Source organism: Schistocerca piceifrons, chromosome 11, assembly GCF_021461385.2.
Source record: "Schistocerca piceifrons isolate TAMUIC-IGC-003096 chromosome 11, iqSchPice1.1, whole genome shotgun sequence".
Taxonomy (NCBI): Eukaryota; Metazoa; Arthropoda; class Insecta; order Orthoptera; family Acrididae; genus Schistocerca; species Schistocerca piceifrons.
Window position 1 is genome coordinate 93,013,920 of NC_060148.1, and position 12,777 is coordinate 93,026,696.

Genomic DNA, 12,777 nt, shown 5'->3' on the forward strand with positions numbered 1-12,777 from the left:
CTATCATGTTTCTTCTGTTTTCCAGCATAAATGACATAAACAGCTTCAACTTGGAGAGGATAATAACTGTGAAGGGTACGATCGAGAACATGTCGAAGGCGGAGGCGATGATCAGCGCCAAACTGCGGCAGAGCTACGAGAACGACCTGCAGGCGATGGCTGTAAGTCCCTGATTCAATTGAACCTAATGTGGATATCTAAGAGCCTTTTGTTCACTCACACAAGTGTTGATTGAATGCTGTAATGGAGGAAATCTTCAGGGCATGTGGAATGAGTCGTGAAATGAGTCAGTGTATGTTAACAGGCAGAAGTGGCCACTGCTTGCAGTTTCTGTAAAGTATACTAACAACTAAATGACTGATTTAATCTACGCACAATAAATTGTACGGATAATTGAAGCTTGTGAAATGTGGTGGAACAGAAGATATTGAAAGTTAAACATGGAAATTTAGAGGGGTAGATGGATAGCTAATAGAGGTTTACTGAATTGGGTCTGGGAGAGTGGAACATTATTGCATGTTGCAGGACTTGACTAAAAGAAGGTATCAGTTGGTAGGACACATCCTGAAACATTCAGTTAATTTGAGACATCGAAGAGGGACTGACAAAAACTGTGATTTGAACATGATAAGCCCATTTGAGTTGATACAGAGAGCAATAGTTAAGCAGAGATAAAGAGACGTGCAGAGGATATGCTAGTGTGGAGAGGTGCATTAAGTGAGCCTTTGGACTGAAGACCGGGTCATTAATAGTCTCCTTAAACTGATAAATATTATTAGAGTACTTCATATATACAAAGAGTGGATGATCAGCTGTAAACTCACATTGTCAGCCGCGGTGGTCTCGCGGTTCTAGGCGCGCAGTCCGGAACCGTGCGACTGCTATGGTCGCAGGTTCGAATCCTGCCTCGGGCATGGATGTGTGTGATGTCCTTTAGGTTAGTTAGGTTTAAGTAGTTCTAAGTTCTAGGGGACTTATGACCACAGCAGTTGAGTCCCATAGTGCTCAGAGCCATTTGTAAACTCACATCAAGGATTTTCAGCAGTGTCTAGGGGGAGAGCATCTAACGTCTTAACACCAAATTGACACAGCTGTAATCCAATCCGCAAATGGTGGTGGTTTGTGCAGGTCAAGAAACATTGAGGGCTTGCATTGTTGCAACAGTTGTGGTGCATGCGTATATGTGCTTTGTGCTTGGCGTAATCGTGCATAGTGCAAATTGTCTCACTTGCTTGTGTAGAATTTTTCGTTTACCACCACCATCACCCATGACAACTCACAACAAATGGAATAAAAATCCACTACATAACTTGCATTTAGTGTTTGCATTGGGTATGACATTCACAGCAGAGCTCTCAGAACACTACTGAATGGTCTCTGGCTGTTGGAGAATGCGTGATGTAGGTGCCCAAAAGAGTCCAGACTCGACTGTCATTGTTTGTCTCTTCAACTGTAGTTAGGTATGACATCAACCACCTAGAAATTGACAATGACAATATTCACAACAGAGATCAATGTAGAATGCATATCAGATTCTCTCCAGTTATTAAAAACAGTAAACTTAGGGACATGGAATTGTATGTTTATTTCGGCAAAATGACGTTTATTTTTATTGAAAGTAACAGTGACATCTACTGTTATTGAAATTGCTCTCTTTTTATTCAAATTGAGTAAAAAGTTATGATTGGGAATATAACAAGAAGAGATAAGTAGGTTTTACTCTATATAATATGAATTTTGGACTGGAATGTTTGCTTCTGTGAGATCTTCATCTTTTGTGGAAATTCATAGCTGTTCAACCCACCCATGTTCTGAGCACCTGAAAAAGCAGTACGGTCACAGGGACTGCAATCAATTCTGCTGTTGCAAAATTTGTAATGAGACTCCTATGGACCAGCAGTAGTCTCTTCTCTCACTTCGAAAGAAGAGAGTGAGAAGTAGTGCAGAGTATACAAAGTATTCGGTAACAACTACTGTGTATTAGCTTGCCGACCGACATTGGCAGTGTTGTAAAAGAGGTAGTTCAGGCCCAATTCCTGCAGCAGTTAAGATTGCCACGTTTGTGTGTTCACATTATACCAAATTTTGATGTGTACCTGCCAGACAAAAGTACACATTTCTCTGTTCTAAATCCTATGTTCCGTGGTAGTGTCCTACCTTGCTGTGTGTGATGTATATATTATAGACACGGTCCAGTCGCCCACAGCTGATGTGGCACTGGACCTTAGAGTGCACTGTGTCTGCGCATTGATGCACAGGTGTGTTCTTCATTTTTGCCAACAACTTCTGACTGCACTTTGCCAGATGTCGTGCAATACTGGTACCTGAAAATTGGTTATGTTTTGATAAAATAGTTTATCTGCATAAAATTTTGCTGAAAATAGCATTTATTAGATAATTTCATGTTTTTGAATTTTGTGGTGAGTTCACATCTATATTTGCATTCAAAGCAAATGCGAAATTTTCATGTTCTCAAGTATAAGTAGCTGAGAAGTGACGTGGGAATTGGAAGTCTCCAGTAGTAGTCACTATATAGTGGAGATGCTGAGTCGCATATAAACAAAACAAAAAGACCGTTAGAAATTGAACTTCTGGCCAACAAGGCCTTCATAACACACACTCACACTCACACTCACACTCACACTCACTCTCTCTCTCTCTCTCTCTCTCTCTCCCTCCAGTCTCAGGGAACTGAAATGACACTGCCCATGACACGAATAATGTCATGACATGGCAAGAATAATAATTTTGTGTGGCTCAGTAGCCCTGTGCGAGTGTTCATTGGACCCCACTTCGGCGACTTGCGTTTCCCTGAGCTACCCCAGTTTCCAACTGTTTAACCTACAGTTTAATGAGGAATCCAAATCGCATATTGTTTCTGGTGATTCCTCATTGTTGTGAGGTGAAGACTAAGTTAAAACAAAGAATGAAAAATCTGTGGCCCGGCTGAGATTAGTTCCCACAATCTCTGTGCGATTTGCCAGTAAACCACCAGGCTTGTCATGTATGTAACTACTTGGATAGGTTTCGAGTGAGCATGAGAGTATAAAAAAAATAGTTACATATAAGGCCATATATTTGGATTGCATTGACTTAGATGTTTAAATTTTATACACTTCCTAAGGATTGTAGACTTTGGTAGTTTATGTAAATTCCAGTTTGATACCTCTATCTTTTCTAGGGGAACAAGGAGCCTAGACAGACAGATGGACAAAAAATGTGAGCTTGTAAGGATTCCACTTTTAACGATCTTTGGTACGGAACATTGAAAATCACATGAAATCAGTGGTACAACTCACTACTATAAGTCCAGCTAGCACAATGACTGTGCATAAGGAGTCAAAAAGAATAGGGTGCAGTGGTCAAGCAGCTCCACATAAGCCACACATTTTTGTGGTCAGCACTAAGTGACACTTGAGGTGATGTAAAGAATGACATTGTCACGGAGTTACTGAAAACACACAATTTGGAGTGATCAGTGCTTCTACATCCTGTGGCAGTGTGATGAAAAGGGTTGAGTTTGCCAAATGCCAGGAGGATCTCGACTGTCATTGCGCGTAATGCTAACAGTGAAGTACGGAGGAGGTGATGTTAAGGTATGGGGTGGTTTATGTGGTTAGTGTGGTCCACTTAGCGTGCTTAAGAAAACACTAAATGTTAAAGGATATGAACATTCTACAGCATTATGTACTGTGTACTATAGAGAAATGGTTAGAAAACAAAGATCGTTCCAGATACTTTTGATCACATAGTGTATGTAAGGGGACTCAAAGGAGAAGGCATGATAACCTGCTCGTTTGTGTTATTTATGAAGTAATTACATGCATTATTAAAGCTTTTAACTTGTAAATGAAATGACATATGTACCTACTGTAATGTTAAGGACATTTTAATTTAAATGTTTAGTGTACATGTATTATACAGTTATAATCAGTTCCTGTGTAATTTTGTGTAACCCAGTTCTCCTTCATACAATTTATAACAAGAGTTGTAGTTATCACTACTGCTACTGTTGACATCATCTCTAGAGAAAGATAGTGAATTGTATAGGTCTATAGATTGCAATTAAACAATAAGACTAACGAATAAAAAAGGAATTGAGGACTAGTTAAAGCTGAAACGTATTGTGGAGAATGTAATATATACTGTAAAGTAACGTATAGATCCAAGATTTATAGTCTGTTTTAAATTTATGTTTTGCAAGTGTTTGTGGGGGTACAGAAATCAACTGCAACTGCTGGAAACATAGTTCATTTTCCACAGTAGAATTTCTCGACTCAGTGATGCTAATGATATTGATTGCAATTGCTTGGCAGATTGCTCATTTGTGGTATGTTGTGGCGAGCGATATTGCGTGCGACAGTTCACTGCGATCCATTGCTTGTGTGCGGGGCTGTTAACAGGTTGCGGGAAAATATTGTGAATGGTGGTTTTGGAAGCATTACTTTAAAAGTAATTCCATTATACAAGATGAATTATATTAAGTGTGAGAATGTGTGATGAATTTCTTAAATTATGGAGCTTTAGACTCTCTTTACAAAATTTTGTCATTACTTAATTTTAGTAGTATCTTTGTCTGTGATATAAAGGGTAACACAAGCTAAAAAGGTGTTCTTCATGGTTTTTTTAATTCTTTCATAGTTTACAAATTGTGCAATAATGATAGCAAAAAGCATAATTATCCTTAAAAAAAAGGTGTGAAGTGAGTTAATGAGTAGTTTCACATATAATGGGCTTTTCTATGGAAAAGTAAATGCTTGATGGAACATGTATTGAAGCCAGTCAATCTATGAAATTCTCAGTGTACAGCAGTGAAATCTGAAATTATATGTGAAACCTTAGCCTTTCTTTGAGCTGTACTGTATGCATATTAATTTAAACCATTAAGTTTTCTTATTTGTGTGTTAACACTTCTTAACAGTGATGTTGCTGAATATCTGATATCAGCTGTAATTGACTGACAGAAGCGTGTCATAATATTGATTTCGATGCTTCATAAGCTGCTGTGCAGTATTTGGTGGAATTTGTGTTTATAGTTTCATAATACGCAATTATGCAGTGTAAATGTTGTCACACATCAAATATCTTTACATAATGTGTATTTTTGCTGGGTCTCATTTGCTAAAGTGCTGGGAAGTGCTGTCTGTTGGATGAAACCTTCAGTGTTCAACTCTGAGGGAAAGTATGTTTTCACTTAACACAGAAAAAATTGTACTTTCAGGTGGGAAAAAGTGAATTTTTAATTGGGAAATGTGGTTTGCCGTCCCCCTCCCCCGCATAGCCACTCCAGTGGATTACCATACAAGTCGCAGAAAGCTGTTTTAGGATCTTGGAAGTCTTACTCACTTTTCATTACATTTACTCCTTAATAGTTTTTCTTGCCAGTATTAAAAATCTCTTTGAGCTCATCATAAATTTACATAGACATGGTATGAAACATGAAAATAATTTTTGAATTTAGTTTGCCTACTTGTCTAGGTTTTGTAGTAAAATTATGCATTCTGGCAGGAAGTTTTGCAAGTGGCTTCTAATATGAAGTAATTGGGTAGCCATAGCAATTTGAAAGAAAATTACAAACATTACCCATTAACTGGCTTTTGTACAAATTACCTCAATATAGGGATTAGGGCTGGAACAGTTTTACGTATTTAGAAACTGGTAGTGTTATAAAGCTAATTGAGAAGTAGTAATGTCCTGCAAACAAAACTGATTTTCAATGAAAACTGCCAGTATAATCAAGTAAATCTTAAATCAACTATGCAGTAAAACAAGAGACACCAGCCTTTATCACAGTGTAGCATTTTTCTTAAATTAGTCTGTTACTAAGTGACTGCAGAACCCAATGCAGTTGCTGGTTGGCTGTCTAACACCTCTTAGGGTAACAAAAATTTGATTTTCTCTATTTTGTATTATTGTTAACGGTACTTTAAAATTTCAAGCGCTGTCAAGTAACTGTGTGTGTGTGTGTGTGTGTGTGTGTGTGTCGAGGCAGCATAACTCGTGGTGCGCAAAATATTCACCCTATATGCATCCAGTATTAGAGAATGAGAACACTTCGTGAGTTCCAAGCATAATTTCAAACCTTCCCTAAAATGTATCTCACTTAAACATTTAAATTAAAATAAATGATACATAACATTTGAAGCTCTTTTGTATAATAAAGTTCAATACTTTAGAAGTATGTGAAGGAATAAAAGATTTTCAGTTGGAAGTGGTAAAGGTGTGAAAACACCTGACACAATAAGATGATGATATGTCCAGATGCAGACTGACATGAAAGAAGCTGTATTACATAACAGGGTATTCTGCACGTTGACTCACTGTGGGTCCGTAGTGTTGTCCCAGCAGCAAGTTTCTCACTCGGTAGCGATTAGACATTCAGTGGTCACTCACTGTGCGGGAGTTTGTGACTCGCACACTTCTCTATTTAGAATATGACGTCAACTCCTGACAGATACTCCTTTGTTTTGTTAATTTTTGACTCTACTAAGGGAGTAGTCCAACAAGTTGAAAATGAATGGAATTAACAATTTAGTCTTCTCTTAACATACGACAATTCTGATTTTTGACAGTCTGACATTTAACTGATAAAACAAATGCAATTAAAAATAATATCAATTTAGTTGACATTGTCTTTCGTACATTTGGGTCGTCAATGTTCCCTAATTTACGGGCCGGCGATATTTCTGCTGTGCTTGGATGTCGGGCGTGGCTCTTCTGCTCTCGTTGCCACACGAAGGCCTAAATGAATATCTGAGAGAAAAATGGAATGTGATTTCAAGTAACATTGATAGAAAATAAAGATAACCTTAATTCTTGAGAAGATGTTGTTACCTAACTTCTGACAGACTTCCCCCGTATGTGAAATTTGTCACACTCGTTCATTTATCGACAGCTAGAGTACGGGAGTTTCCGATAGAGGCACTAATTTTGACTAGAATTAGTAAGAAGACCTACCTTCTCACGTGTTAATGTACTTGGTTTTGTTTGGGGTACGTATACACGAGCAGAAAGTACTCGCATGTTATTTTAAAATGTCTTGACAATATCAGCAGAGAATTTTCAAAGAGTGATGTTGGAACCTCTATGTGGTGGTGCTTCCAGCAGTATTTTCTTTTAGGCATTTGGCAACACTGGTTTACTCGACTACATTTAGGTAGTATAAGTGTGAATAACATAAAGTGGTACAGTGACTGTTTATTGTGTACACATAGAGTTTCTACAATTTCCTCGTCTCGCGTCAATGTGTATCTAGAGTCGTGCCACATTTCCGAAGGTTTTCGTCAGAGGGATCTACGGAATGAGTCAAACGAATGACTTTGCGGTCAGTATTAACAGAAAGCTCGAAATTTTACAGATGGTACAGTTGTGTGTCTGAAGCATTATCTCAGAAGTGTCCCAAGCATATCCAGTCAGAGCCAGCATTTAACTCCCACTCCTACTTCCAGCCTCAGAGCGTGATGTTCCCCGGACTGCACCCGATGGCGATGATGGCGACGAGTGGCATCGGCTACGGCGCCCGGGGTGCCGGCTTCCCCGGGGGACTGTACGGCTCGGGCCCGGCGCCGTACCCCTCGATGTACCCGGGAGGTGTGCCTGCCCAGCCAGGGGGCCAGCCCGGAGCGGCCGGTGACGGCACGGTGAGTAAGCTTCTCTCGTACTCGGGTATGAGAGATCCGTCCCTCCTCCTTAACCTTAAGCGACCTAGCTGCTGCTAGTTGGTGTGGTCTTCAGTCCAGAGACTGGTTTGATACAGCTCTCTGTGCTACTCTATTCTGTGCAAGCCTCATCATCTCCCAGTACCTACTGCAACCTACATCCTTCTGAATCTGCTTAGTGTATTCACATCTTGGTCTCCCTGTATGATTTTTACCCTCCATGCTGCCCTCTAGTACTAAACGCATGATCCCTTGAGGCCTCAGAACATGTCCTACCAACTGATCCCTTCTTCTAGTCAAGTTGTGCCACAAATTCCTCTTCTCACTAAATCTATTCAATACCTCCTCATTAGTTATGTGATCTATCCATCTAATCTTCAGCATTCTTCTGTAGCACCACATTTCGAAAGCTTCTATTCTCTTCTTGTCCAAACTACTTATCGTCCATGTTTCACTTCCATACAAGGCTACACTCCATACAAATACTTTCAAAAATGACTTCCTGACACTTAAATCTACACTCGTTGTTAACAAATTTCTCTTCTTCAGAAACTCTTTCCTCACCATCACCAGTCTACATTTTACATCCTCTCTACTTTGATCATAATTAGATATTTTGCTCCCCAAATAGCAAAACTCATGTACTACTTTCTCATTTCCTAATCTAATTCCCTCAGCATCACCTGATTTAATTAGACTACATTCCATTATCGTCATCCTGCTTTTGTAGATGTTCATTTTATATCGTCCTTCAAGACACTGTCCATTCCGTTCAACTGCTCTTTCAGATCCTTTACTGTCTCCGGTACGGCAAACCTCAAAGTTTCTATTTCTTCTCAATTGATTTTAATTCCTACTCTAAATTTTTGTTTGGTTTCCTTTAGTGTTTGCTCAATATACAGATTGAATAACATCGGGATAGGCTACAACCCTTTCTCTCACTCCACGATCAGTGCTTCTCGTTTGTGCTCCTCGACTTTTATGACTGCCTGTAGGTTTCTGTACAAATTGTGAATAGCCTTTTACTCCCTGTATTGTACACATACCTTCATCAGAATTTGAAAGGGAGTATTCAATTCAACATTGTGTAAAGCTTTCTCTAAGTATACAAATGCTAGAAACATAGGTTTTCCTTTGCTTCAATCTGTACTCTAAGATAAGTCGTAGGGTCAGTATTGCCTCGCATGTTCCAACATTTGTGCAGAATCCAAACTGATCTTCCCCGAGGTTGGCTTTTATCAGTTTTTCCATTTGCCTGTATAGAATTTGTATAGAATTTATTGTTAGTATTTTGCAACCATGACTTATTAAAATTGTAGTTCAACAATTTTCACATCTGTTAGCACCTGTTTTGTTTGGAAATGGGATTATTATATTCTTCTTGAAGTCAATGTCTGTCTGATTTTCCTGTAGGCAGTAGCTATCTTACCTTGAGTGATACATGATTCTACAGCCTTACATTTGTCCTCTAGCCATCTCTGCTTAGCAATTTTGCACATTGTTGATATCATTTTTGAGGTGTTTGTATTCCTTTTTGCCTACTTCATTACCATATTTATATATTTTCTCCTTTCATCAATTAAACTCACTTCCATTACCCAAGGATTCCTACTAGCCCTTGTCTTTTTACCTACTTGATCCTCTGCTGCCTTAACTATTTCATGTCCCAAAGCTACCCATCCTCCTATTGTATTTCTTTCTCCTGTTATTGTCAATTGTACCCAAATGCTCTCTCCGAAACTCTCTACAACCTATGTTTGTTGGTTTATCCCGATCCCACCTTCTTAAATCCCCACTGTTTTGCAGTTTCTTCAGTTTTAGTCTACACTTCATAACCAATAGATTGTGGTCAGCATCCACATCTGCCCCTGGAAACGTCTTAAAATTTAAAACATGGTTCCCAAATCTATGTCTTACCATTATATAATCTATCTAAAACCTTCCAGTATCTCCAGGCCTCTTCCATGTATACAACCTTCTTTCATGATTCTTGAACCATGTGTTAGCTGTGATTAAGTTGTGCTCTGTCCAAAATTCTACCAGGTGGCTTCCTCTTTCGTTCGTTAACCTCAGTCCATATTCACTTGCTACCTTTTCTTCTCTTCCTTTTCGTACTATCAATTTCCAGTCCCCCATGACTATTAAATTTTCAGCTCCCTAAACTGTCTGAATAATTTCTTTTATCGCATCATACATTTCCTCAATCTCTTAATCTCCGGAACTAGTGGGCATATAAACTTGTACTGCTGTGGTAGGCTCGAGTTTTTTGTCTGTCGTGGCTACAATAATGCATACACTATGCTGTAATGCTGTATGTAGTAGCTTATCCACATTCCTATTTTTTTTATTCATTGTCAAACCTATTCCTGTATTACCTATACACCACCTAGTTGCCACTTGCATCAGTTTATCCATTTTACGAGTTGTCAAACTTTGTGGCTATGTATGATATTACTTTAACAATTTTGTTTCAGAAGTATGAAAAACTGTACCAAAGGATTTAATATTTGGGGCCGGCCGCGGTGGTCTCGCGGTTCAGGCGCTCAGTCCGGAACCGCGTGACTGCTACGGTCGCAGGTTCGAATCCTGCCTCGGGCATGGATGTGTGTGATGTCCTTAGGTTAGTTAGTAGTTCTAAGTTCTAGGGGACTGATGACCACAGATGTTAAGTCCCATAGTGCTCAGAGCCATTTGAACCATTTTAATATTTGGGAATAATGCTGCCAAGGAAACTAAAAATGTAGTGCATTGTAATAAGTGTATTTATTTTTAATTTGTGTACAAAAGACGAATGGAACTTCTGAGTCTAGTTGTGAGATATTCATGATATCTGATCAGGTTATTTACATATTGCATTAGTAATGTCAATTTATAAGTAGTAGTCAAATGAGAGAGACAAATGTAAAATAGGAAGTTACTGTTTATTATATCAAAAGCAACCACTGTAACTGTAAAACATTTATTGCACTGTGGAACAGAACTGTCAGTGCTTTTACAGAAAAAATATTTCTGGTTGCCTACAGACTGATGAAATTACCCAGGTATGCACCTCTTCGTCCGAAACAAATCGTGGCCATGAATGGCTTTCTTCAGGGCTCCAAGAATCAGGAGTGTATAGAGGATGTGTAAGTGCTCACTGACAAAGCTTTTGCAGTGTAGTCAAAACCACCTCGGCAACGTGTGAGCCCGCTCTTGGTTCAGAGACAACCGCAAACATTTTTCTGCTTAGGTGTGGACCGTCTTCTCTCTCACCGGGATAAATTTATTAACAGTTATGGCAGTTACTTTTGAAACAATATACAGTTTACTTACTTTAATTCTATTTGTCTCTCATTTGACAGCTTCCTCCGATTGCAGGATGTCGGATTTGATTCCTGGGTGGGTGTTTGTGTTGCCCTAATCATTTTATTTCCTCTCGGTTTCATCAGTGCACAAATTGCCGATTTGGCTTCAAACAGAAAATCTTGCAATAAGTGGCGGAGCACCCCATACGGAGTCTTCTGACTGTTAATGCCCTATGATAATTTCATTTAAGTTAGTGTAATACTGTATTTACTAAGTATAAAATGGCCCTGAGTATAAGACAAACCCCCTTTTTCTAAAGTAGCTCCTTCAGAAATATTTATTTCCTGACATATTCTGACAAATGAAAATTAGATGCTTTTACTGACTAAAGGATCTGCCTAAGTGTTACCGTAACACCAATTCTAAACTTACGCCATTTATTGGTTGACTGTTTTGATAATACAACGAGAAATAAAATAAACAAAGAGAAATTGTTTACATTAATTTTTATCTTCACTGCCAGCTTTGTTTAGCCTGTCATCTGTAGTACATTTTTTAATCATTACCCTAATCCCAACAGGGGAGCTGTGAAACTTAACTTTGTTAAAAATATTTGTTTGTTTCTTCAGAGTATGTTGATATTTTTTAGTTTTAATTGTTTTTTAAATTTTTGGTTGTGGTGGGGACTGTGGATTTCACTCCTACACTGATATGAGAATGTTAAAAATGTCTTCTCTTACAACATATCATCGTCTGCTTGCCTCTCTCATTGGCTGTGTAGAACCAGCAGCTGGCACACCCTCAACCTTTGCAACGTACTTCACAGTGAGTGTCGACAACATTACTGCACGAAACATGAAAAAATGCCACTAGCTGCGGTCTAGACTTTTAACACCTTGAGCAGAAAGGTATGCTATTGTTGAGTATCCGGCCAGTTTTAAAGTTGATACAATTCTGAATACAAATGGATTCCGGCAAACAGCAGTTGAAATGTGGTGTATTTTCATAGATTCCCACGGGTGGCAGCCAGACAAAATTTGCTGCCCACTCACCATTCGCATCCCCACACTCGTAGTTCTCAGCTAAGTTCGTGTCACTGCCCGCTTTCTGGCCTTCTGTAGTGTCGTGCTTGAGCAACAGTCAAACATGGATGTCCGTATCTTGTAGGGTGCAGGACATATGTAACAACAATAACAAATATATAAATAAAGGACCGCAATCACAATTGAATCCAATTCTCGATCTTTCGCTCACCCTGTGATTTAGTGCTGTCTGTTGGTATTATCTTCACATCGTGTCTTTCCGCTATTATTTATTCTTGCAATAACAATTGGAGTCACTTTGATGAATTTGTTTCATTTGTTAGACAGTTAATTCTAGATAAATTTTCTTTCTCATTTCGCTTGACTATTACCACCTGGTTCTAAAGCTCATTAAATGCTGGTAATGTTTACCCCCAATATACTAATATGTGGACAGCTACCAAATTTTCACTTGTGATGCAGATACTAACTTGGGTTCCGAATGGTGTAATGGGTTTTGAAGGACAAGATTTTCAACTTTGAGTGTTACCTTTACTTGCAAAGCAACATAAATGTATATGGTACCCATACCTGTATGAGAACTTTAAATAGCAAACCTATTCAGACAACAAATGTTTGAGAGTTGGTTTTCTTCTGTTTCACCAGATTGTTAATGTATTAAGAAGAGCACTAGACTGTTGTAGTGCCTAGTTCATAGTTTCTCACATACCCACCCATTGCACTAGTGCTGTTATTCAAATGTCACATGACTGATAGAAGATAGATACTTTGAGTGATTCTGTGTATTGGGA

The 12,777-nt window shown here is 38.8% G+C and overlaps 1 protein-coding gene across 3 annotated transcripts in view; it reads left to right on the plus strand.

Moving 5' to 3' along the window:
* LOC124720039 (insulin-like growth factor 2 mRNA-binding protein 1) overlaps positions 1-12,777 on the plus strand; it is an 858,327-nt gene that overhangs the window by 817,592 nt on the left and 27,958 nt on the right. For all 3 annotated transcript variants that reach the window (XM_047245294.1, XM_047245295.1, XM_047245296.1), the window contains 2 exons: positions 26-161; positions 7,449-7,640. In XM_047245294.1, coding sequence (XP_047101250.1) covers positions 26-161; positions 7,449-7,640 — 328 coding nt within the window. The remainder of the gene's footprint in view (positions 1-25; positions 162-7,448; positions 7,641-12,777) is intronic.